Raw genomic sequence first — 26,478 nt, 5'->3', positions numbered from 1 at the left:
ATTTACAGACAGCTCTACATAGCATAAAGGTGAGGGTAATGTACAGACAGCAGTCAGCTATTTATAGGCCCTTTCGCGTAGCCTACAATTTTATATTGTACAACCCACAGACAATTCTGTATATTCAGCAGACGGTTGTGAATACGCTTTGTATACCCTGCAGGCAGCAGCATATAACCTGCAGGCAGTTGTGTAACACCTACAGACAGCACTATATATGCGAATATTTTATAAAAATAAATAAATAAAAAGAAAATTCAGTTCATAATCTGAAACCTTCCTCGTGGGCTTAGGCTAAAAAGACAATACCATGAGCTCAATTTTGTAATCTTTTCGGGTTTTGTTAAAATAAAAACTTAAATCGCAGCAAAGGTAAAAGTGAATCATTGCAAAAGTAAAACCTGCAGAATAAGATTTTTTTTTTCATCCAGATAGTCACATAAAGTAAGCAAAAAAAATGCATAAAAATAGAATTATAATTACAGCAGATTTAGATATAATTGTTCATTTTGTGATGATCAAGCCTTGCAGCATGGCTAGGAAGCAAATTAGGAAAAACTCTGTGCCACCTTCCACCAACCTTAGTAATGGAGACCTCTTTACTGGACCACATCCTCCTCTTGAATATCGCAGCTGTCTAAGCTGCCTCTGTGGCATCCATGCGCCTAAATTAATTGGACATTTTTTGCCTCGTTCAACCTATTTCTCAAAAAAGTGTGCAGCATTTAAAAAATAAAGCATCAAACTGCAAGAGGTGTTACATGATGCTCCTGAGCCTCAAGTCAAAATCCTTAACATGGACTGTCAAAGATACACAGCCGGGGTGGTCACGCTACCCCATCACTGTTACCAGTTTGTCAGGGGAACGCAACTCCGCTGCCTCCAATCGTCAGGACAATTACACAATTGGCTGACGAGTGATGGACGAGGCCGCTGCTGCTTCCACTACTAGGCCAGTTATTGGGTAACTCACAGTGAGCGTATGGTATACACCTCCAACGCACGAAATATATGTAGATATCTCGGTACAGTCACTGCCAACTCCACAATAACAAAAGAACTACTAGCTGCTACAACCAATCATTTATACATGCTGATTGGACAACCGTTACAGGTAGCATATGGCTTCAAGTGTGCGGTTTACAGGGCAAGAGGAACAGAGCTATTAAATTTTAAATTTAATCCAGAAAGATAGGCAGTGTTTATAAAAAATATACAAGATGATACAAATTGTGAACAAACAATATGATATATACAATTACTTAAAAATAAAAAGGAATAATGAAAGACATCTACTAAACCTGGTCAGGGAAATGGCTCAGAGCTTAGCGAAGGGAAGCTCTTCGATTGGGAACATGGACAGAACCTCCACTGCGAACTATGCCTTCTAAGTACTGATAAAGACCCAAACCCAATTTCTGCTTTTTATTAGCTTTAAGTTACGCCCACACCTCCCTTTGATGACCTCATGTGGGGACTGTTTGTGGGATGGGCTCGGCCCTTCAGAATTTTATGAGATCCCCAAAGTACAGGATATCTTCACCACTGGACATTCCAGGCGGTAGATATCATCGTCATATTTCTTAACCTGATTTTACCTTTACATGGTGGTCAAGCATGAACTGGTTCTTATCATCTATTGGACCGTTATTATGTTGGAAGTGTTCTAGTGGCCCCACGGCGATGTGAGTGAATGTGTTCTGTTTGTCCCTTCGCTAAGACACCAAAAATCTATATTCCATAAATATTGGATTGATACAAACCCAAACATTCATATCTGTACAATGGAGATACGTCTGGAACACCCAGAACAAAAGCCTTTGAACCCAGGATGTCTCTTCCTTGGAACAAAGGAGGTCCTGCACATCTCCGCCTCTGCACTGAAGCAGAGATCTTCTCCAGCTTTAAGTAGATTTCCCTCTTTCCATATGTTCAAGGTGGGGAGTGAGGATGTCCCATCCCTGGAGATGTCTTATGGATTTTAATTTTTCTCTGACATGGGCCATTTATAATACTGGTGTATTCTTTGTCCCCTCAAGCACTAGGTCACTTGTTCAACTGCTACCTGTACTTTCCCTAAAGCTCTGCCCGTTAAGGAGACTGTTTTTTGTTTTGTAGTTGTTCATTATGTCATGACGTATTCCAATCTGACCTAGCAATTGGAGAAGTGCCATGAGGGTGACTGCAGAAGTGCTAGTAATGTGTGTGAAACAATAGGCCAAGGAAAAGGTGTCGCTGACTCAGAGGCAGCCTGTTGCATGTGAAACCTAGGGCAAGTCTCTGTCTTTAATGGGTAACTAGCTATGAAACTGATATGTATTAATAGAGAATGGAACCATGGGGCAGATAAGGCGCAAACTTAGGCTGAGTCTATACTGCATGATCGTTGCTTTCAAGGGGAACCTGGCACTAGGTTTTCTCAATATAAAGTATGGCCACCACCTTTAATTACCTCTTTTACAGTATTCTAGTAAGCTGTATATAAATTCCCAACCCCATCTGCATAGCACAAAAAATGCCTTTTATAATCCCCCATATGCGATACTGTTTGATGGGTGTGGCCAGTCTTGCTTCATCGCCTGCACTCTCGTTGCAATCGCCATCCTGCAGCCACGCTTCGTGTGGATGACACGTCCTACATCATCCACACAGTGTACCTCAAGCACGCTCCTGCACAGGTGTACTTTGCTCTGCCTGTTTGAGGGCATTGCAAAGTACTGTAATGTGCATGCGCCAGCTTTACTTCCAGGTCATTGGCGTTCTTTGGCCTCTCCTGGGCCATAAGCATTATAGTACTTTCTAAACGTCAACGTCAACAGTATATAACAATATATTCAACGCCAACAGTTATAAGCAGGACCTGGTCAGGTAGGTGCAAAGAGTTCAGAACCTGTATCAGATGAGACAAATCTCTCTGTATTTACTGTCAGTTTTCTGACATTTATGGGTGGTTGCACGCAATCTAGATTTTTGAGACCTCCTGTCTCCATTATATCGTTATAAGTATTATTATATTTGCTCTTGTTGATCGCTTCAAATTTTGTCTAATTTTAGTTGTGACTCTTTTTTAAGGATAATGGCGTTTGATTTTGATGCCAGGGAAGCAGCCTGGAGTAAACAGAGTCTGACCGCCTTTCCTCTCCCTACATCGGCAGAGGATAATGATTTTAATTGTCTTGCACAAGATCTGATGGATTTGCGCAAATCAGTTACATGAGTATGGTGGAATATTTCCAGTCTTGAGGAATATCAGAGACTCTCCATCTTTCCCCGTGGGTTGAGAGTCCAGATCTTCCCGGCTTGGGAGGCCTCTCCCGAATTCAAATCCACATGGGAATCTGGCTTATCACAGTGCTCCAATATCCTTGTCAATATGCTGATCCAGCATGACAAAGAATTGTTCCACACGCTTAAAACTCGCATCAAACTGCTGGAGATTCAAATGTCTAAATATGATTATAATAAGCTGGTAGTACCCTTTCAAACCAATTTGAGGCATACTATAGATCGCCTTGACAAGGCTACTATGGAGAGGAAAAGAGCTAAATTGAACCGGGACAAAGCTGATTATGACAGGGGCCAAGCCTCTAAATGGAAAGATAGAGGCAATTCTCGCAACCTTTCTTTTACAAAACCTTCTGAAGGGGGATCTATGTCGAGTATAGGTCATAGTGACCGTTTTTTAAGCTCAGAAACAAGCGATACCGACGGAGGACGAGACGGGTTAAACACAAACAAAAAAACAGGCCCAAAATCCATCAGGACCATGACCACCAGGACATACAGGAAGAGGAACAGATTCAAAGTACTAATCAACTTCAGATCATCAATCTTTCCACATACACATTGAATGACATTGAAAGGTCTGTATTACAGAGGGGTCTAACTTTCTCTCCGATGGTGCCTGTTGATAAATTTACCTTGTTAAAGGATTTGTACCTGTTTTGTAGGAAAATCATCTTCAAGGTTATTTACAGCAAATATGATTTGCTACCATATCCCTCTTCTCCCACTGATAGACAGGTTCTCTGTGACTTACTAGAGTTTCTACAGGACAACGAGGCCCATCAAGGTAGGCAAAAATGTCCACACCGACTACCTTCTAAAACTTTACCGTCTTTGTCTATGGTTCCCGCAGTTTCAACATTTTTCGAGGTCATGGAAGATGAGATCAAGAAGTTACCCACTAATAACATTTCCTATCAAAATTTAACTAATATGGAAAAGCATGCCCTCTTTAATCTGCAGAAAAATCAGGAATTTTTAATCAAGGAGGCAGATAAAGGTGGCAATATTGTCCTATGGCCCAGAAATATGTACACTGATGAGATACATAGACAACTTAACAACAACAGGTATTATTTGAGACTCCCTTCTGATCCGATTCAGGTTTTCTCAGCCAAACTTGAACGTTTGGTATTGGGGCATTTTCTATGGGAATATATCAATAAACAGGAGAAGGAATATATGATAGTGAAGAAACCAACAATACCAACTTTTTACAATCTGCCCAAAGTCCACAAAAATCTAGAGTGCCCTCCAGGAAGGCCTATCTTATCAGGCATTGGGAGTATCTGTGAAAAAGCGTGTGTTTATATAGATTTTTTTCTACAGCTGCTTGTTACTAGTCTGCCCTCTTATCTTAGAGATTCATCTCATCTGATACAGATTCTGAACTCTTGCAACTACCTGACCAGGTCCTGCTTATAACTGTTGACGTTGAATCATTATATTCGAACATAGCCCACAAAGACGGCATAACAGCGGTCCTGCATTTTCTGGACATCATGAGCGGAGGTAATCGCTTACACGATTCTTTTATTGTGGACCTTTTGAATTTTGTTCTCACCCACCATTATTTTGTTTTTGACCACATTTTTTACAGTCAAGTCTCTGGAACTGCTATTGCCAACCTATTCATGGGTTGGTGGGAGGGCGCACATGTGTACCCTTCACTTGAGTATGGTCAATGTGTCTTTAAATGGTTCCGTTTTATAGATGACATATTTATCATTTGGATGGGTACGGAAACAGAGGCACTTGACTTTATTGATAAGTTAAATGTCAATGATCTCAATATTCACCTTACTCATTGTATATCTTCTTCTGCAGTCAATTTCCGGGATTTGGAAATCAAGGTGGTGGACGGATCACTTGTGACCAAACTATAAAAAAAACAACGGCAACAAACAGACTTCTGCATTACCAAAATTTTCATCCTAGAAACCTGAGAAATGGTATACCGGTGAGACAATTTTCAAGGGCCAAGAGGAATTGCTCAATACCGGAGGACTATAAAATTGAGGCCAGAAATCGAACTTCTCATTTCCGTGAGCATGGATACCCAAAATCAGTAATTTCTAAGGCTCATCAGAAGGTTCTAGCCAAACCACGAGAGGCGTTGTTACAATCTTGTGTTAATGTGGAGGATTCACAGATTAGGTTTATCACCAGGTTTAATAATCAGTGGAATGAATTGGGTAGTTTGTTTCGTAAGCATTGGAGCATACTGAATTGGGTAGTTTGTTTCGTAAGCATTGGAGCATACTGAAGACGGACAGTCATCTATCCAATATATTACCAGAAAGACCGCTTTTGACGGCCAGACGTGCCCCAAATTTAAGGGACAAACTTGTACATAGCCATTACACACGTCCCACGTATAACACCTCTGGTGGGAGTAGGTTTAATGGCTCATACCCCTGTGGCGACTGTTCTGCGAGCCCGTACCTCCTACCAGAAAAAACTTTTACGAATCCCATTGACAATCATCAGTACTCCTTGAGGGACCTTATCAATTGTAGATCCACCAATGTCGTGTATGCATTGGTATGCCCCTGTTCTAAAGTTTATGTGGGGCAAACGTCCCAAGAGCTACGCAGGAGAGTGCAACAACACGTATCCAACATAAATTTGGCTGATCAGGATTTGAAGAAAGGCAAAACAATTTCTTTCGTAGCTTTAGACTTCCTTCAGTTCCACTCTGGTAATCCAAAAAATTTACGTGTGATGGGTTTACAAAATATCAAACCTAACTCACGCAAATCAGATTACACCGGTGATCTATTGAGATCAGAATATAGGTGGATCTTTATTCTTGATTCAGTGGCCCCTAGGGGTATTAATGAGGAATTTTCATTCACTGGCTATTTGGCTTAATATTCCATTCACACTGTTTCCCTTGACATTTTGGTCTCTTGCGCGGTTCAATATACGGTACTTCCACCCCTCGTGACTGATTTGTGCATATTCGTTCGGATCTCTCTAATATCTTATATTCTTGTATAAATATCTTCCTTGACTTTCCCTTATTAGCAGATGAAAAATTGGTGAGTATGATTAGTTGCGTGTGTATCCTCCAGATACACAGATGAATTTGTGCTTATATCTAAATTGGTGCGTGTTCATGTCCTACACATGTCCACGTTCATCCTTCCTTGTCATCATTGTGGTAGCCAAAACCTATTGTTGTTCTATGTGTTTTTGTTTGTTGTTTTCATGTCTTGTGGTCTGTTGTCTTGTGTTTATTTGTCTTTTGTTTGTTTTTTGGTTGTTGTTTGTCCTTTGTCTTATGTGGCCACATGTCTATGCATGGATGGACATAGTTTTACATTGGACTGCATACTATTGTTCTTTTGACCTAGACACTTTTTACTCCATCAGCGCATCTATGCATTTACTGTATCTAGCCAGCGTCTCGTTTGATTCTCTTCTTACCGGTATTCTTGTAGCGGACGCGCTACTTCTAGTTTTGAATTCCACCATTAGATGGAACGCATGCCTTCCTCCTGTTGCGATCATGCGATGGGGGCATTCCACTGGCCGGATATGACCACGCGATGGGGGTGTTTCACTAGCCGGATATGACGCACTGCCCACTTCCGTTTGCGTTCCACCGCCAGACTCAGGTGGAACACATCAGATACAGGAAGCGGCCGGCCGGCGTCCTATGCTGACGCCGTTCTGCCGCAAGGTTTGAAATCATGCCACGCCATGGGCTTTCACCTGTAAAGGGTCACACTATATTGGACACAGTATTTAAATGCATATATGCCCGTTGACAACTTACCCCTGACAAAGCTGCGGTCTAGCAGCGCAATGCGTAGGGTCCTCGTGGCCGGCAGGTAACTATCCCAATTCATTCCTTTTAGCACATATCTATTTATATGTCATGTCTATTCAGGGAGATTTCTACCATTATTTACATTTTTGTGTGTTATCTTGCTTATAATATAGACGTCATGGTATTTTGACAGCCATGTTTGCTCTGTATTTTGGGATATTTGACAAATGATGTTCAATATACCTGCGGTTTAAAGGGGATTTACTGATTTGGGTTACCATACCAAAACCCCCTTTCTTTGCAACTGTGTAGTGCAATGTTTTGCCTACTTTTAAATGTTTTTATTTTCTTGTGTCTGTGGTCATTTGTAAAATTGTGATAATGGCTTTTTGATATATCTTTTCTATTTTTGGGTGTGCATAGTTTTTATACCCTGAGTCTTGTTCTCTTATTACTACGCTTTAACCTTGCCAGGTTACTGTAGCACCCCGCCACGTTTATTTGTAGCAGTGCCACCTCCCTTTCTCCTTTTTAATACTGTAAAAGAGGCATTAAAGGTGCTGGCAAAACTTTATATTGGGAAAACCTTGTGACAGGTTTGCTTTAAAAGTCTTAAGCTACATGTAAGCTGATCATTTAATGGCCTGTGTAGACATCAATTTCTAAGTTAGTTAATTTTTTCAAATTAAATGGAAAAAATGTCCAGTGTTCACCTTCTGATCTGTGATCTATGTTCTGTTGCGAATAAAATATGCCTATCAGATATTTTCAAATCATTGCATTCTTGTTTTCTTCACATTTTACACAGCGCCCCAACTTTCTTGTAATTGTGTTAGTAATCAAACAATATGTTGTAGACCTACAGCTTGGTTGGTCCTTTTTTAATGGGTTGTCTCGTTTAAAATTGTACTATGCTATAGGCTTATTGCAGAGGTCTAAAATAAAAAAAACAAAGCTTTTATTTGCCCTCCCAGGTCCAGCATTGCTTTCTCTGCCACTGCTCCAATTTTTGTTGACTGGCTGTAGCGATGATGTGACATATAGCGTTCTTAACTGCTGCAGCCAATCACTGGGCTTAGCAGCTTGGGACATCTATGTCGACAGAGCTTTTGAGTTGAGTTATTTTACAAATGTTTACGAGCTTTGTCTACCTCACGTCAGCCGATCAACAAAGACTGGAGCAGTTGCAGAGAGTTAGTGCTGGATCCGGTGGAGGTTGTGAAACAACTCCATTTATTATTTTAGACCTCTGCAACCCTATGGTACAATACCTTTTTAAAAGGAACAACACCTTTAAAGGGATTATCTGAGACTATTTAATTTTTTTACTATGGGCCTAAAATCTAACAGGGGGGAAGCTGCTTACTAACTGCCTGTTGTGCCCGGCGTTGACCTCAGCCGGCAGACCGCTCCTGCTGGAGATTACGTGGTTTCCGCTGACGTCACATCAACAGAGCAGCGGCTTCTCTTCTGCTCTGTTGAAAGGGCGTGATTGCTGATGTCATGCTGATTGATAGCCGGCTCCCCGCTGTCTAACTTCAGGGAACCAGCTGTCAATCATCATGACATCTGCAGTCACGACCCATCGACACAGCAAACCGGAGGAGGAAGAGCTACTCTGTTGACGTGGAACACCTGAATCGCCGGAAGGAGCCGGCGCTGGAAAGAACAGACAGGTAGTTAGCGACTACTAGCCTGTTCGTTTTTAGACATATAGTAAAAGAAAAAATAGTCCTGGACAACCCCTTTAAATATTTCATCTTTGCAAGTTCATACTCTGCAACTAATCCAGTCTGAAGAGAAAGTTGTTGCTAATGTAATGTTACTTAACATATTAACCACAGTGTACAAATGTGAATGTTCTTCATGATAATGAGGTTTGAATTGGGTGTGCCTTAATTTAGACTTCGTCATTAGTGTAATGAGCACTAATAGTGATTACAACCATTTTATCAAACATAAGCATATCAAAGTGCTGCCATTACAGAGTGAAAACAAGCTATTTTTAAGTTGTGTTATAATAATGATCAGATGCAAGTAAATTCTGGTTAACCAGTTATGTTATTGGCATAGTATAATATCTGATATACCTATATGCCTAACATGAAAGAAGGTCTTGTAACAAGATGAATAAAATAGGGTACAGATTTGCAGACTTTCCAGCGAGGAGTTATAGGAGCGCTTTAGAAATACTGCCTGTATTATCAGTAATCCTATGTAGAAGCTCTAGGAGATAATTTGATACTATAGGAATAATTTTCATTTTTTTTCACATGGAAAATAAAAAGATTCTTTTGTTAGCTGCTTTGCACTGAAATTCTAGAATAATTTAATACTTGGGATCAGAAAGGAAAATGTTCACTTTTGGGGCAGATTGGTTCATACATTATGATTGCACCTGCTATAAATACCTTCCCTTTTCTCTCCCATCCCTCAGTTGAACTTGATGGACATGTTTGTTTCTTCAGCATTACTAACTATGTAACTATTGTTATAAAAATGCTACATTGCTAGCGTTGGGTCTGAACTATGATTTGTACCTGGGAAACACAATATCTAATGAATGGAATTTTTTTCCCAAAGTTACAATCCATGGTTTTTAGTAATATGGATGCAATGAGCACAAAATGTGATTTCCTTTGTTCTTTCTTAGTAAATGGTATTTTCTAATTATATAACGTATGTCTCAAAAGAATAGAATGAGGCTATAAATTCCCACAAACTTAGCTTTTTTTGTGATAAGGATAGAGATATTTTAATTTTCCTATTCTCAGTGAGAAAGTGGATACATTTGCATCTTTTTATTCACATAAAAAAAACACTCCCCAAAAAAATGAAAATTAATAAGTACAACTGGAAAGTTATCAAAGACTTAAAAATAGTTTCTAATTAGTACTACATACTTTCTCTGCTAGGTTTGTCTTTGGGACAAAAGGGACACTTAGGCTAAGTTCACACTACATTTGGGCACACTATTGGCTCCATACGCTCAAGAGGTAAGTGCCCAAAAGTTGGCACAATCAGGATATTTACCTCGGCTAGATGGAGGTTGGAAGGACACACTTTTGGCCTCCGTCTGGTCAATGGTTGCCTATGACAATGTCATACTATACATTGGGTAAAGCTCCTGACGTATACTGTAGTTTAGATGCATAGACACAGTGTGCACGTAGCCTTAGGAGTAATACCACAGACGAGATGAACCACAATAAACTGAAGCCCTGATTCTCAAGACCAGCAATTTTCATTATGCGTTGCACAAAAAATGTTGCAACTTTCAAAGTGATTTCCATCAGAATTCTGGGGTAATCGCTTTGATGAATAGGGGGCTAAGTTCTCTAAGTGCAGAGGAACATATGGGAGCCTCAAGACAACCACATGAAGATGCTACACATCAGCTTGGGTCTTATGAATAAATCTGTCACTGCTATGTTTAAGGAAAAAGCTTTTAGGGGGAATTCCTTGCCCACCAGGTTCCCTTTTATCTGTAGCAGACTGAAGATACCTGCTTTGACCTTTGATTGAGACAGTTTAGAGGAAAACAAATCTTAAAAGGTAATACATCTTTTTTTCCCTAGACTGTCTGGAACAGCCTGTTGCAATGGTTATGGTCTTCTTGGGCAATCACAAAGTAGAAAACTTTGTGAAGCTGTTTGAGATGCAGGTGAATAACTATTGTACAATGGGCCACAGTATGTCACTAGTAGTGTGGTCTACATATTACTAACCTTTCCTTCATTTTCATGCAGCATACCAACCTACTGACTTAAATGTAGCAGGACATAGGGGATAGAGAGTATAAAGTATGAATGTAGGATCAGACTATTGTTCATAGTTTTGCTAACTGTAGCCATTGAGATACATACATCTGAAAAGGAAATGTGTACAAAAAAAATAGTACCATACCAAGAATATTTGCAAAGTTACTTTATTTCTTTTCTTTTTAATTGCATTGGTGCAATAAAAAAGTTGGAAGCAAGAAAGTACATATTTTCTGAGATATATGTCCCCTCCAGTTCAATTTATTGACTGTATGTTCTTATGCAAATCTGACAGTCTGGAATAGTAAAGTGCAAAACAAAATAAAAATGGCAATGGGTCTGAAATCATCTGTAATTTATCTTCAAATAATTCCACTTTTCACAAGCTTACTTACATTTTAGCTACGGCTATATTTAAAAAAAAGTAGAAGACACACTGAATTAGCTGGAGTAGAGGCTGAACGCCAGTAGAAAGCTTAAATTGTAGTACTTGGGGCATAGATATGCTCTCAAAGGAGTTTATCATAAAACCTTATAAGAAATTCTTACTCTTTTCATTCATATTTCCCTGTTGGACAGAATATTTGCAAAAAAATTACATTTATTTTTACTTAATTTATTACATTTATCAAACCTTGATCTAGTAATAAACCTTGTCTCATATGCAAAGTATATAATATTCAAGAGACGTCTGGAAATCTGATACATTTCGGTTCTGCCTTATGCATGATTAAAGATGGGAAGCTCCTACATTGCTACAAGGCTGTGAAAACTCACAAGTGCTCTGCTACCCTACAGCAATAAAGCCTTTTCATTTTCTCACTTTTACACTTTTTTCCTCCTTTCTGAGATTCCATGTTAAGATGTCAGCACTTTATTTTTTACAAGACATTTTTGCATTACTGGTCAATTTTGGATACACTTCTAATGACTGTTCTGGGTATGATGGAGAAACATGAATTTTAGACTACTATCATGTTGAGTGCCACACTAATGGGGTTTTATAGTATCGGCAACTGTACTTTGACAGTAAGAATAATGTACAAAGGGTGTTCAATAAGTTATATACCCCAACATGTTTTGTCAATGTTAGAGACCTGAGCTTTTCTATGCATGTTGAGACATGTCTGCACATGCAACAGGCACAGTAGAAGTTCAGTCTGATAAAAGTACTGGAAGTGACAGGATGGCAAGTGCAGTACAGTGTCGCTCTACAACTAAAGTAAGGGATTTGGAGCTTCGTTCCTTGAATAAATTACTTACGAAGGAAGAAAAGAAGCCTTAAGGAAGATTGCTGTATATGGTGATGATTCACCTTCCTACTACCAAGTATAATTTTGGGCCAAGCAGTTTAAATAAGGTAGGGAAGAAATTGAAGATGACCCCCATTCAAGGTGACCTGTCAAAGCATCTTTAGAGGAAATGTTACTTGAAGTGAAGGCCATGATTTTGGAAGATTATTGGGTCAAAGTTAGTGGTACAGCTCATGAATTAGGCATTTCAGTTGGCACGATTTCTAGCATCATTGCTAGATGATTCATGATATTTTGATGATGTCAAAGGTTAGTGACGAGGTGGGTGTCACGAATGTTGATGCCTAACTCCAGAAATTAAGCCAAGAGAATTTAGTTATGTTGAGATAAAATCTAAAAGACTTCTATTCTCAAATTTTTACAGGCGATGAAACATGGGTCCACCACCATGATCTTGAGAAATTTTGTGTCAAGCAGTCAGCTGGAAAGATCATGGTAGTAATTTTTTTGGGATTCAGAAGGCGTTTTATTGCTAGAATTCATGCCACACTAGACAACAATTTCTGGAGATACCTACAGTGCTGCTCACCATTATTGGCACCCCTTCATTTTTTTCATAGACTGTACAATATCTTCAGAAATAAATGGAAATGTACCAATGTTATATCCTCAGGTTTTTTAATTAGTGGTCCAAAGCAATACAACAATAAAACATTGTTTTTCAACTTCCATGTTGCAATTTCAAAGAAGAAACAAAATAAACCGCATGTGCAATAAACACACCCCTAATTAATAATTGGTTGCACACCCTTTGGCATTGATGACAGCCTCCAAACATTTATTGTAGTCATCTATAAGCTTCTTGCACTTCTCAGCTGGAATTTTCTCCCACTCTCCCTTTGCAGTTTGTTCAAGCTCTTGAATGTTTGCAGGGTTCTTTTTCCCAATGGCAGATTTCAGCTCACCACAAAGATGTTCAATGGGATTGAGGTCAGGACTCATTGCTGGCCATTTCAAAACAGTCCCCATTTTAAAACAGTCTAATTTTTCTTTTTCAACCATTCCTGTGGACTTTTTTATGTGTGCTTTGTGCTTTACATTGCTCGAGGACCTATGATCTTTAACTCAAACCAAGTTTTCTTACACTGGGTAGGACATTTCGCTCTAAAATCTCTTGATAATTCTCTGATTTCATGATATCCTATGATATAGTCAAAGTGTCCAGTAGCAGACGCAGCAAAGCAACCCCACAGCATTATGGATCCACCACCATGCTTAACTGTTGGTAAGGTGTTCTTTTCCTTATAAGCTTCATTACGCCGTCTGTACACAAACTGTTGCTTTGCATTGCCAAAAAGCTCCATTTTTGTTTCATCTGTCCACAGAACATTTTTCCAGAAGGATTGTGGTTTGTCAAGGTACTCTTTGGCAAACATCAGTTGCTTCTTTATATGTCTTTTCTTCGGCAATGGTTTCTTCCTTGGACTTCGCCCATAAAGCTCTGCTTGGTTTAGTGTATGGCGTATAGTACTTGTTGAAACCATAACCCCAGACTATTCCAGGTTGGCCTTCAGGTCTTTGGATGTTTGACGTGGTGTTTTTTTCCACCATTTGCACCAACCTTCGAAGACATCTCTTGTCAATTTTCCTCTTTTCTGAAAGTCCAGGGAGGTTCTTGACGGTTCCATGCTTGGCAAATTTCTTATTAACATTGCGCACTGTTGAAACTGGGATACCAAGGTCTTTGGAGATGGTCTTATACCCTTTGGAAATCTTGTGTTTGCTAATAATAGCAGTTCTGATGTCTTCAGACAGCTCCTTTGTCTTCACCATTGCGACAAAGGAACAGGGCCTACCATGTGGCTTTTTAAAACACTGAAGTCATCATTCATTGGCTAATTCATGTCACATGGGCTCCGACAATTAATCACAGGTGAATCTCTTTTGTGATTTATCACAGGCGAGTCAAAGTGTGTTTCCATACTAAATGAATGTAAAGGGTGCCAATGCCAGTGTCACAGCAAGCTTTAGGCTTTTCTATTTTTCCCTCCCATTGTTTTTTGTTTTAAATTATTGTTTATCATTTGCTCTTTTGTATTTAACACGAGTGCTCTATACAAAAAAACTGTTTCACTTGATTCATTTTTTTCAGGAGAATAAGTCTCGCAAACAACAAGCTGCTATCAGGGAATGCGGCTTCAGGGAGCTTAACCATTCACCCTACAGTCCAGACTGGGTTCCCAGTGATCACTTTCTAGTTCGGAACCTAAAGAACTTTCTGCGTAGGCAGTGATTTCCTGATAGTACACTCAAAGAGGCAGTAACAGGGTTATTGCAGCAGCAATATGTCTCCTTCTATTCTGAAGGCATCCAATCACTGGAGGCAAAGTGAAATAAGTGTGTTGAAGTCAAGGGGGATTACACTGAAAAGAAGTTAGTTTGATTTTCTCAACAAAAAAATTGTTTTCACTTTCAGGTAGCTAAATTATTGAACATTCCTCGTTGTAATGCAATGGAGTCATCATCTCATGATAATACACAAAGTGGGTCCCAAGCAATTGTGCATTGTAGGTCCTGTAAATCAAACACTTAGCACTTGTGAGTGTACACAACGTGGTGATTTTGAAGATGTATGCTCAAAGATGTACTTTGGAATGCAAGTCGTACTGTTACTTTATTGAACCATCTGGATCATTGCTGAGATGGCGGTTATCTCTCACTGACAGATTCCTTTGCCCTGTAGCAAAAACTATGTTTGTTGTGTCCTGTTGATTTTACAAGGTCCAGCAACAATGAGGTCATAACAGGGAGAATATCTACATATATTCCCTGTTATGACCTGTGGGTAAGTCAAGAATAGACTAACGATTTTATCCCTAGTTAATGCTTATATCAACAAGCCTGGCGCGTTTCACAACTTGCCAATAAGGCTGTGCAATATATGCATCTAGATCTACTTCCTGATGCCACCTAAGCACCATATGTTTTCATTACGTCTCCTGTTCCATCGCAGTTATATCATCCCTTTATTATGATGAATTGTGATGTGTTATTCCGCTGGATTTCAATATGCTAATTCAGGTTGTCAGATACTGAAAAATGTTAGAGCTTTCAAGATTGGGAAACATTTCCAAATCTCTAACTTGTGTTTCTGACTGTGATGATAGTACTTTTAGAATAATGCCTTATGCCTACAGAGAGTGGTTAAATAAGCTTTTCCTTAAACATTTAGAGATATTTTATGAGAATTGTACTTCCCTATAAAGCATTTCACCATTAAAAGAAAAAGGTAGCAAATAAAAGTCCTTGAGGTGTCCTCTAAGTTACTGCAATTCCTATTCACTCGTTTCTTAAAGAGGACTTGTCAACAGGTCAAAATTGACATTTTTTGCCTTTTCTTATGGCCTATGTAATTTTATTATAAGTTTAAATAAATATCTATGGATTTTACCACATATGCATGCTGGATCCTCTACTTTGTCATTTTAATTACATCTGTGTCAGTTGAGCTGAGTGACAACCAATATGGCTGCCATTACAGCTCGTATAGAAGGGGTTAGTACCCAGCTCTCATAAAGAAGCGGCCTTACTTACCGCAAATCACAATACAAATGCCTTAGCAGGCATTTTGCAGATCTATCTATTTTTATTCAGGATGCAGCTAGGCCCCATAAGTGTTAGCTGGATAAAAAGGGGTTCTTTCTTTGTGAGGTGCATTTATTTAGTACTGGGCAGCCAACCTGTTTTAAAATTATGGGCAAAATCAATAGGCTGTAATATAGTGGCATAGCTAGATTCTGATAGTCCCCGATGCAAAATCTGGACCTGGACCCCCCCTGCATGATGGTCAGATGTATGGGCCCTTGTAGCATTCTAAATCCTATAAAAAATTTGATTGTTCTAAGTTATAGAAACAAAATAATAATATTGTAGTTATGATACTCTTTAATGGCTATCTAAAATTAAATAAGTGATGTTACAAAGCAAGCTTTTGAAACTACTTAGGTCTCTTCATCAGGCAAATATCCTATAAAGACATAAGTGTTTGCTGCCCCATTTCATTATGTAGTAATGTCCCCATCCTGGGCCCCTTCCTGGTATATATGACCCCCATCCTGGGCCCATTCCTGGTATATACAGTGCCTACAAGTAGTATTCAACCCCCTGCAGATTTAGCTGGTTTGATAAGATGCAAATAAGTTAGAGCCTTCAAACTGCAAACGAGAGTAGGTTTTATGAACAGAAGCATAAATCTTACAAACCAAAAAGTTATGTTGCTCAGTTGAATTTTATTCAATTTTAAACATAAAAGTGTGGGTCAATTATTATACAACCCCTATGTTTAATATTTTGTGGAATAACCCTTGTTTGCAATTACAGCTAATAATCGTCTTTTATAAGACCTGATCAGGCCGGCACAGGTCTGTGGAGTTATCTTGGCCCACTCCTCCATGCAGATCTTCTCCTAGTTATCTAGGTTCTTTGGGTGTCTCATGTGGACTTTATTCTTGAGCTCCTTCCACAAGTTTTCAATTGGGTTAAGGTCAGGAGACTGACTAGGCCACTCCAACACCTTGACTTTTTCCCTCTTGAACCAGGCCTTGGTTTTCTTGGCTGTGTGCTTTGGGTCGTTGTCTTGTTGGAAGATGAAATTACGACCCATCTTAAGATCCTTGATGGAGGAGCAGAGGTTCTTGGCCAAAATCTCCAGGTAGGCCGTGGTATCCATCTTCCCATGGATGCGGACCAGATGGCCAGGCCCCTTGGCAGAGAAACAGCCCCACAGCATGATGCTGCCACCACCATGCTTGACTGTAGGGATGGTATTCTTGGGGTCGTATGCAGTGCCATCCAGTCTCCAAACGTCACGTGTGTGGTTGGCACCAAAGATCTCGATCTTGGTCTCATCAGACCATAGAACCTTGAACCAGTCTGTCTCAGAGTCCTCCAAGTGATCATGAGCAAACTGTAGACGAGCCTTGACATGACGCTTTGAAAGTAAAGGTACCTTACGGGCTCGTCTGGAACGGAGACCATTGCGGTGGAGTACGTTACTTATGGTATTGACTGAAACCAATGTCCCCACTGCCATGAGATCTTCCCGGAGCTCCTTCCTTGTTGTCCTTGGGTTAGCCTTGACTCTTCGGACAAGCCTGGCCTTGGCACGGGAGGACACTTTCAAAGGCTGTCCTGGCCGTGGAAGGCTAACAGTAGTTCCATAAGCCTTCCACTTACGGATGATGCTCCCAACAGTGGAGACAGGTAGGCCCAACTCCTTGGAAAGGGTTTTGTACCCCTTGCCAGCCTTGTGACCCTCCACGATCTTGTCTCTGATGGCCTTGGAATGCTCCTTTGTCTTTCCCATGTTGACCATGTCTGAGTGCTGTTCACAAGTTTGGGGAGGGTCTTAAATAGTCAGAAAAGGCTGGCAAAAGAGATCTTTAATCCACACATGTGAAGCTCATTATTCTTGGTGCCTGAACTACTTCTTAATACTTTAGGGGGACCAAACAGAATTCTTGTGGTTTGAGGGGTTGAATAATAAATGACACTCTGAATTAACTTTTTACGTTTTTTTAAAAAAAAAAAAAAAAAAAATTTGCTGCAGTGCATTTCCCACTTCCAGGCTGATCTACAGTACAAATGTCACAATGCAAAGTTAATTCCGCATGTGTCAACCAGCTAAATCTGCAGGGGGTTGAATACTACTTGTAGGCACTGTATGTCCCCCATCCTGGTATACAGTACAGACCAAAAGTTTGGACACACCTTCTCATTTAAAGATTTGTCTGTATTTTCATGACTTTGAAAATTGTACATTCACACTGAAGGCATCAAAACTATGAATTAACACATGTGGAATTATATACTTAACAAAAAAGTGAGAAACAATTGAAAATATATCTTATATTCTAGGTTCTTCAAAGTAGCCACCTTTTGCTTCGATGACTGCTATGCACACTCTTGGCATTCTCTTGATCAGCTTCAAGAGGTAGTCATCGGAAATGGTCTTCCAACAATCTTGAAGGAGTTCCCAGAGATGCTTAGCAGTTGTTGGCCCTTTTGCCTTCACTCTGCAGTCCAACTCACCCCAAACCATCTCGATTGGGTTCAGGTCTGGTGACTGTAGAGGCCAGGCCATCTGGCGTAGCACCCCATGACTCTGCCTCCTGGTCAAATAGCCCTTACACAGCCTGGAGGTGTGTTTGGGGTCATTGTCCTGTTGAAAAATAAATGATGGTCCAACTAAACGCAAACTGGATAGAATAGCATGCCGCTGCAAGATGCTGTGGTAGCCATGCTGGTTCAGTATGCCTTCAATTTTGAACAAATCCCCAACAGTGTCACCAGCAAAGCACCCCCACACCATCACACCTCTTCCTCCATGCTTCACGGTGGGAACCAGGCATGTAGAGTCCATCCGTTCACCTTTTCTGCGTCGCACAAAGACACGGTGGTTGGAACCAAAGATCTCAAATTTGGACTCATCACATCAAAGCACAGATTTCCACTGGTCTAATGTCCATTCATTGTGTTCTTTAGCCCAAACAAGTCTCTTCTGCTTGTTGCCTGTCCTTAGCAGTGGTTTCCTAGCAGCTATTTTACCATGAAGGCCAGCTGCACAAAGTCTCCTCTTAACAGTTGTTGAAGAGATGTGTCTGCTGATAGAACTCTGTGTGGCATTGACCTGGTCTCTAATCTGAGCTGCGATTTCTGAGGCTGGTGACTCGGATAAACTTATCCTCAGAAGCAGAGGTGACTCTTGGTCTTCCTTTCCTGGGGCGGTCCTCATGTGAGCCAGTTTCTTTGTAGCGCTTGATGGTTTTTGCAACTGCACTTGGGGACACTTTCAAAGTTTCCCCAATTTTTCGCACTGACTGACCTTCATTTCTTAAAGTAATGATGGCCACTCGTTTTTCTTTACTTAGCTGCTTTTTTCTTGCCATAATACAAATTCTAACAGTCTATTCAGTAGGACTATCAGCTGTGTATCCACCTGACTTCTGCACAACACAACTGATGGTCCCAACCCCATTTATAAGGCAAGAAATCCCACTTATTAAACCTGACAGGGCACACCTGTGAAGTGAAAACCATTTCCGGTGACTACCTCTTGAAGCTCATCAAGAGAATGCCAAGAGTGTGCAAAACAGTCATCAAAGCAAAAGGCGGCTACTTTGAAGAACCTAGAATATAAGACATATTTTCAGTTGTTTCACACTTTTTTGTTAAGTATATAATTCCACATGTGTTAATTCATAGTTTTGATGCCTTCAGTGTGAATGTACAATTTTCATAGTCATGAAAATACAGAAAAATCTTTAAATGAGAAGGTGTGTCCAAACTTTTGGTCTGTACTGTATATGATACCCAACCTGGGCCCCTTCCTGGTATATATGTCCCCAATCTGGTATATACATCCCCCATCCTGTTATATATGTCCTACATCCTGGGCCACTTCCTGGTTTGTTGTCCTTTTTGGTATATATGCCCCCCATCCTGTTATATATAGCCTCAAACCTGGTATATATGTCCTACATCCTGGGACTCTTCCTGGTACAGTGGGGAAGATAAGTATTTGTTACACTGACAATTTTGCAAGTTTTCCCACCTACAAAGAATGGAGAGGTGTGTAATTTTTATCGTAGGTACACTTCGATAAAGAGACAGAATCTAAAAATAAAAAACAAAAAATCACATTGTATGACTTTTAAATAATTAAATTGCATTTTATTGCATGAAATAAGTATTTGATCACCCACCAACCAGCAAGAATTCTGGCTCTCACAGACCTGTTAGTTTTTCTTTAAGAAGTCCTCTTTCTCTGCACTCATTACCTGTATTAATTGCGCCTGTTTGAACTTGTTACCTGTATAAAAGACACCTGTTCACATGCTCAATCAGTCACACTCCAAACTCTCCACCATGGCCAAGACCAAAGAGCTGTCTAAGGACACCAGGGACAAAATTATAGACCTGTACAAGGCTGGGATGGGCTACAGGACAATAGGCAAGCAGCTTGGTGAGACGGCAACAACTGTTGGCACAATTATGAGAAAATGGAAGAAACACAAGATCAGTGTCAATCTCCCTCGATCTGAGGCTCCATGCAAGGTCTCGCCTCATGGTGTAAGGATGATGCTGAGAAAGGTCAGGAATCAGTCCAAAACTACATGGGAGGACCTAGTTAATGACCTGAAGAGACCTGGGACCACAGTCTCAAACATTACCGTTAGTAACACACTACGCCGTCATGGATTAAAATCCTGCAGGGCACGCAAGGTCCCCCTGCTCACGCCAGCACATGCCCAGGCCCATTTAATGTTTGTCAATGACGATCTGGATGATCCAGAGGAGGCACAGGAGAAGATCATGTGGTCAGATGAGACCAAAATAGAACTTTTTGGTATCAACTCCACTCGCCGTGTTTGGAGGAAGAAGAAAGATGAGAACAATCCCAAGAACACCGTCCCAACCGTGAAGCATGGTAGAGTAGTGGGCCAAAATCCCTGCTGCAGTGTGTACAAACTTGGTCAAGAACTACAAGAAAAGTCTGACATCTGCAATTGCAAACAAAGGTTTCTGTACCAAATATTAAGTTCTGTTTTTATATTGTATCAAATACTTATTTCATGCAATAAAATGCAAATTAATTATGTAAAAACCATACAATGTGATTTTCTCGATTTTTTTAAGATTCTGTCTCTCACAATTGAAGTGTACCTACGATAAATGTTACAGACCTCTCCATTCTTTGCAGGTGGGAAAACTTCAAAATTGGCAGTGTATCAAATACAAATTTTTGGTATAAATGTCCTCCATTATGGGCCCATCTTTTTATATATGTCCCTCATCCTGGGCCTCTTTGTGGTATATATGTCCTTGGACGCACATCCAGCTGAAGTAGGCACTGGGGTCGGCGGGTCCCCCTCTCGCAAGGGCCCGGTAGCAAGCGCGATTGTTACACCCCTGGCTGTAAGTCAGATACTGTACGCCACACCTACCTGTGTGACTGACACCCTATGCAAGCTGTTTTCTATGTGCATTTATAATACCAAGCAACCACCCCCTCGATGTATGGTAGGTTTGTGAATGGTTGCTTTATTGGTATTTTGCACCTCTGCTGACGGGGGTCGCCTGCATCCTGCAAAGGCATTTATATTGTGATTTGCTGGACATAGGGCTGCTTTTTTGTGTTGTTGTTTCAGCTCTTATAAAGCTCTGAAAGTCATCTAAACAGTTTTTAGTGCTGCTTCCCATGTCCTCATACCACTGTACAACTAAATAGAAGCTGGAACAGCAGCCATATGTCACCTTACAAATAGATATAATTAAAATAGACTGAATACTGTTTGACAACTCAAGTGTTGTATAGTACAATTCAAGACCTTGTTGAAGATTTCAGCAGAATCATTCAGTCTTTTTAAGGTAACAAGTGTTTTCATTTAGCCATTTGTCTGCCCTATCACCTTTCGAGTGCGGATTTATATATTTTTCCCCTGCTAGTATTTCCTGCTGGTGATAGTCTCTTTAGGATGGACAGCCATACTGCTGTAGTTTAAGTCGGTCAGTGAAAGATCAGCCTATCTCTTTGCTGTTTATGTTCTTCACTCCGCACCAATTTTCTGTTTCTTTGGGAAGTAGGCGACTTACTTTCTCACAGTACATATTTAATCCCTTTGTATTTCCTGGTTTGTTTTACTCACTCTGAGATCTTTCTTTTTCTTCAGCACACTTTTCCTTCTGTAGGTAATTTACACTCTGCTCTGCCCTCCGGTTCTTTATGCGGTACATGAAGTGCTTGACGGCCTTTCAGGTAGCATAGGTCTGAGTTGCCATCATCTAGTCTGTGGTTAGGGCTATCTTAGCTCATGCAGGAACCACTAGGGACTGCGGAGGTCAAGATCTCTAGTCTGTACAGGAATCGGCAAGGTCAGTGGCAGTTTTTAGTGTGTTACCTATTTTCCAGATTGAGTTGCTAAACTATCATAACACTGGACTAATCTGTGAGTTAGCTCCTCTCCGCAATCTTACATCCACACAAGATTTGTGGTTGCATCACCGAGATGTTTATAACAACCTCCTGCCCAGTTCCTTCAAAAAACTATATGCAGGTGTACCTAAAATTATTTTTGAAGGCAAAGATTTGAATTAGATTTCTCTTTTGTTCGTTCACTTTGCATTTTGTTAATTGATGAAGATAAACTATTAACACTTCTATTTTTTAAAACATTTTTACTTTGCAACATTTTTTCCACGCCTGCCTAAAACTTTTTGCACAGTACTGTATTTTTGTATTTGAGTGTTGTGAATGAATACACCTGGATAAATGCCTTGTAAATTCATTTCCCCTAATAAACTGTAGATGAAAATGCAGTTGACAGCCAGGGTTGTATATTGCTGTAAGCGGCATGTAGAAAATGTAAAGAGTCTCCCAGGGAGCAGAAGACAAACACAGACTTACCTCCTCCTCCTCCCAGAAGAGTACTGTTTGCTAAAAGAGAAAGGGCGATGGATGGGGTGGAAAAAAAAAGAGAGAAAATAAATTATTATTAGACATCTGTAGAAATCATCACAAAAGCCTTATTTTTATTTAACACAAAGTCATAATCTGTTTATTACTTGAGGGAGAAGGAACTCTTGAGTCATTTAAAGTGTTGCTGACCAAGTAGCAGCTAAAGGTTAAAACCAGACTTCAGAAATGTTTTAATAATGTTTTCCCTGCATCTATTTCTCTCGTCTAGTTTCCACACATCCCCTCTTTCTTCTGAGTGTCTGGGGTATAATTAGTGATAGATCCCTTATTCCCAGCACTGGAGGGCACATCGTTTGTTACATGAGCACCGAAAGCTAAGTAAGATAAAGTGACATGGGAAAGTGGGATCATGAGAAAGATGAAAAAGAAGGAGGGTGCGATTCCCCTAAAGGATTATATAGCTACCTAACTAAATATATAAACGGCATATAGATAAATAGACCTATAGCACCTGCCTGACAAAGCTTACAATCTATTATGGCACCTTGGGGATTAGATATCTTAAAATGAATCAGTCACTAAGACAGACTGCCATCATAGTGCCTACTGAATGACCCCTGAATTTCTGATTGGGGGGCTCCAAGGATTGCTGTATTCAACAGTATTTCCCTTTTGGCTAATTCACTAGATCCACTCCAAACTAAGCAACTCAGATGATCAGTCTTGGTCAATCGACCACAAAGATGCACTGTATGGGCTCAGGTAGACGGCCGTAGATTCTCTCATCTGAAAGAATGGGGCAATAATGCAAATGACACTCTGATGAAACTCTGATCAGAGTGTGCTCCGATTCTCTCCGATGAGGAGAAGATGGAGAAAAAAATGTCCCCATCTTCTCCATTGTGTCAGTGCGTGGATAACGAACTGCACTCAGATGTCATCCAAGTGCAGTCCGAAGTTTCCCATACACTCATTGACTTGCATGACAGAGTGCGGTACGAATATTGGATCAAACACGGGCATGCAGCGATTTTTTCCCTCAGACCGTCTCTGTCCAAAGAAAAATCGGACATGTGCGCAGCCCCATTGACTAACATTGGTCCGAATGTGATGTCGGATCGCACTCAGAACGAGAATATGGCCGCCTACACCTGCCCTCAAGCATGTAGTCTGAATATACAAGTAATTAATTGTAAAGTGCTGCTCAATGTGTTAGTGAGATATATAAAAAAAATTATTATTATAAAACGATTATCATACAAGTCTTGAACACACACTTCGCTGGAATAAGATGTGGCGGAATTTTTAAAAGGCTTGTCCACTATTTTATAACATATTCAAAATGGGCCAATGGTGGTGAGAAAAACCAAAACCCTACCATATAGGTTTCCCTCCTCCCTATCCCACACTGTATCACTTGCTAGTCTCCTTACTTCTTCCAGTTATGGGGGTAGGAAAGGGGTTGCAATGTGACCGTGGCAGCCACTCAGTGGCTTAGAAAGGCAGACTTCACCTTCCATCTAAATGGGAAGAAACAATCTCGGTTCCACCTTGGACAGTGTGTGCAGGTTGCAACCCATCAGCGGCCATTGATTGGCTGCAGTGGTCACAATCACCCTTCCTCCTGCCAGGAGAGAAAGACAGGAGTCCGACAGGCGTGGAGCATGAATGATTGATGTTAGTCCAGCAGGCGAGTATAGTTTGTGATTTGTTTTATTTATCCACCACCCGGGTTTATTTAGAATGTTGTTTTTTTTAAGTAGCGCACAAGCCCTTTCAGAGGGATGATCATGCACCAGAAATTGAAATATAAGCCAACTATGAATTCTTGTAGATTTCAGCTACAATATTAGCCCATTTTCTAGAGTTGTGCATTAAATGGCTCAGAAGAGCTAAAAGTCACAAACACACCTTGCAACATATTTTGGGGCTTTTTGGCGCCAGATGTAGAGAAATGCTAAACAAAGCAATATCACTGCCTGATGCAACACTGGGGCTGGTAAGAGCTCATTGTATGGTTATATATCAAGAAGAGCTTGTAAATCACAAAAACACTATCCAATATGTTGACGTCTTCTGATTATGTTGTGATTCTGTACCCATCATAGAAGAGTAAAATATCACAACCTGCTATGCTGGTGGGCCACCTAGGGAGAGAAAATATTTGCTTATTTAAAGATTTCACTGTTTAGATTCTATTTTTTATTTATTTTTTTACTTGCTTATATATCGCCATTAATTTCCGTAGCGCTTTACAGATGCCATCGTCACTGTCTACATTGGGGGCTCACAATTTAAATTTCCTATCAGTATTTATTTTGAGTGTGGGAGGAAATTGGAGAACCCAGAGGAAACCCACAAAACTATGTGGAGAACATACAAACTCTTTGCAGATGTTGTCCTAGGTGGGATGTGAACAGTGCTAACCACTGAGCCACTGGGCTGCCCGCAATGCGAAAAAAGATTAAAGGAATACAATGTAATCAATAAAACTTAATTATAGAATTAATTTATTTTCTCAAATTCAGAAAAAAAATATTACTGCATGGAGCAATATGTAAAATTGCATGTAATTTTTTTGCATTCATGCTATGAAATCACAGTGAAAATAGCCACGGGGGCGGCCACAAGTGAGTGACTGTGAAGCAACAGGAAATGTAATTTAAGGTTTTCAGCACAAGTGCCATATGTATAATGCTCTCAATATTTTATGTGTGGGTGGGACTCTTTATAAATATGACAGAACGCCAAATATATATATATATATTTATTTTTATGCAACTGCACCTGAAACCAGCCCCTAATATGCATATGTTATAACATATAGATAGGTAGCCTTAACATTAAGAATCAGCCTTCGTCCTGTACAACAGACTTCTAAGAAATGGCCGTTACATTAATTTATATTTATAGTGTCTGATGATCTTGTGGCAGATCTTATTTAATTAAAATGAATTAGAGGTTGTCACAGTCTTGCCTCTGTTAATGGTATAACTGTATAAGGTATATTACTTTTATTATATTAAAAATAATTATATTAGAATAATTACATGATCGTTCATTGTAATAGTAATCGAGTCCTTAGAGGCTTCTTTGCTGACTGTATGTATGCTAGTAATTATAGATAGGTCACTTTTTTTTATACCTTGAAATAGCGCCAATAGAAACATGAGATACTGTAAAAAGTGTCTATGACCAAACAATGCCACCAAATGGGCCATGGCCGTCAAAATTGCCCCGTAAACTATTACTGAGGAGGTATTGCTTTTGGTGCTTATAAAATGGACCATTGAAATCAAAGCCAAAGTAAAAATATTTGGGCCTGCTCACAGGAGCGATGATAAACGGATCGATTATGGTAATGACTCTCGGCTCAAACTCTGGTCGAAGCTATAGACAGCGTGCCGTCACATAGTAGCAATGCTTATACTTTTTGCTGGTTCAGATTGGCCCGTCTGAGAATCCGCTGGTGTGACAGGCTCTGATACAGTAATGGACCCCCTAATACCAACTTCCAGCAGAAGACAGTCGCATTTGGTGCTTCAGTGCCGAACTCATCATCAGAGTCTATTTCTTCTGGGTTGATTGACACATTCATGGTTGGACTCTGAGAAGATCACTATTACTATGTGTGGCCACTATACTCATGTGAGATACAAAAGGTGGCACTATTACTTTGTAGGGCACAAGGTAGGCCATTGCCACTCCACAATATTGCGTGTAGTGGGAAGGTATAGGTGTCAAAAGGGACAACACCACTGCAGTATTTAGACCTGGGCCCTGTTGTATATCCAAAGCCGGCACCCGTGATGTATGGAGCAGCCTCAGCTCCTGCGCCCACTCTATACATGCACAATTCGCCAATGGAAATCTGGGGGGCCGAGTGGGCCCTGGGTGCTGACACTGACCCTGTGTGTATGGGGT

At 40.2% G+C, this 26,478-nt stretch overlaps 1 protein-coding gene across 2 annotated transcripts in view; it reads right to left on the bottom strand.

Annotated features, from left to right (window-relative positions):
• Positions 1–26,478, bottom strand: part of MACROD1 (mono-ADP ribosylhydrolase 1) — a 912,057-nt gene that overhangs the window by 163,182 nt on the left and 722,397 nt on the right. For both annotated transcript variants that reach the window (XM_073659510.1, XM_073659509.1), the window contains exon 4: positions 22,543–22,572. In XM_073659510.1, the coding sequence (XP_073515611.1) occupies positions 22,543–22,572 (30 nt within the window). The remainder of the gene's footprint in view (positions 1–22,542; positions 22,573–26,478) is intronic.

Source organism: Phyllobates terribilis, unplaced genomic scaffold, assembly GCF_046119375.1.
Source record: "Phyllobates terribilis strain yellow unplaced genomic scaffold, ASM4611937v1 Scaffold_13__5_contigs__length_258822181, whole genome shotgun sequence".
Classification (NCBI taxonomy): domain Eukaryota; kingdom Metazoa; phylum Chordata; class Amphibia; order Anura; family Dendrobatidae; genus Phyllobates; species Phyllobates terribilis.
This window is presented reverse-complemented; position numbering and strand designations above follow the sequence as displayed.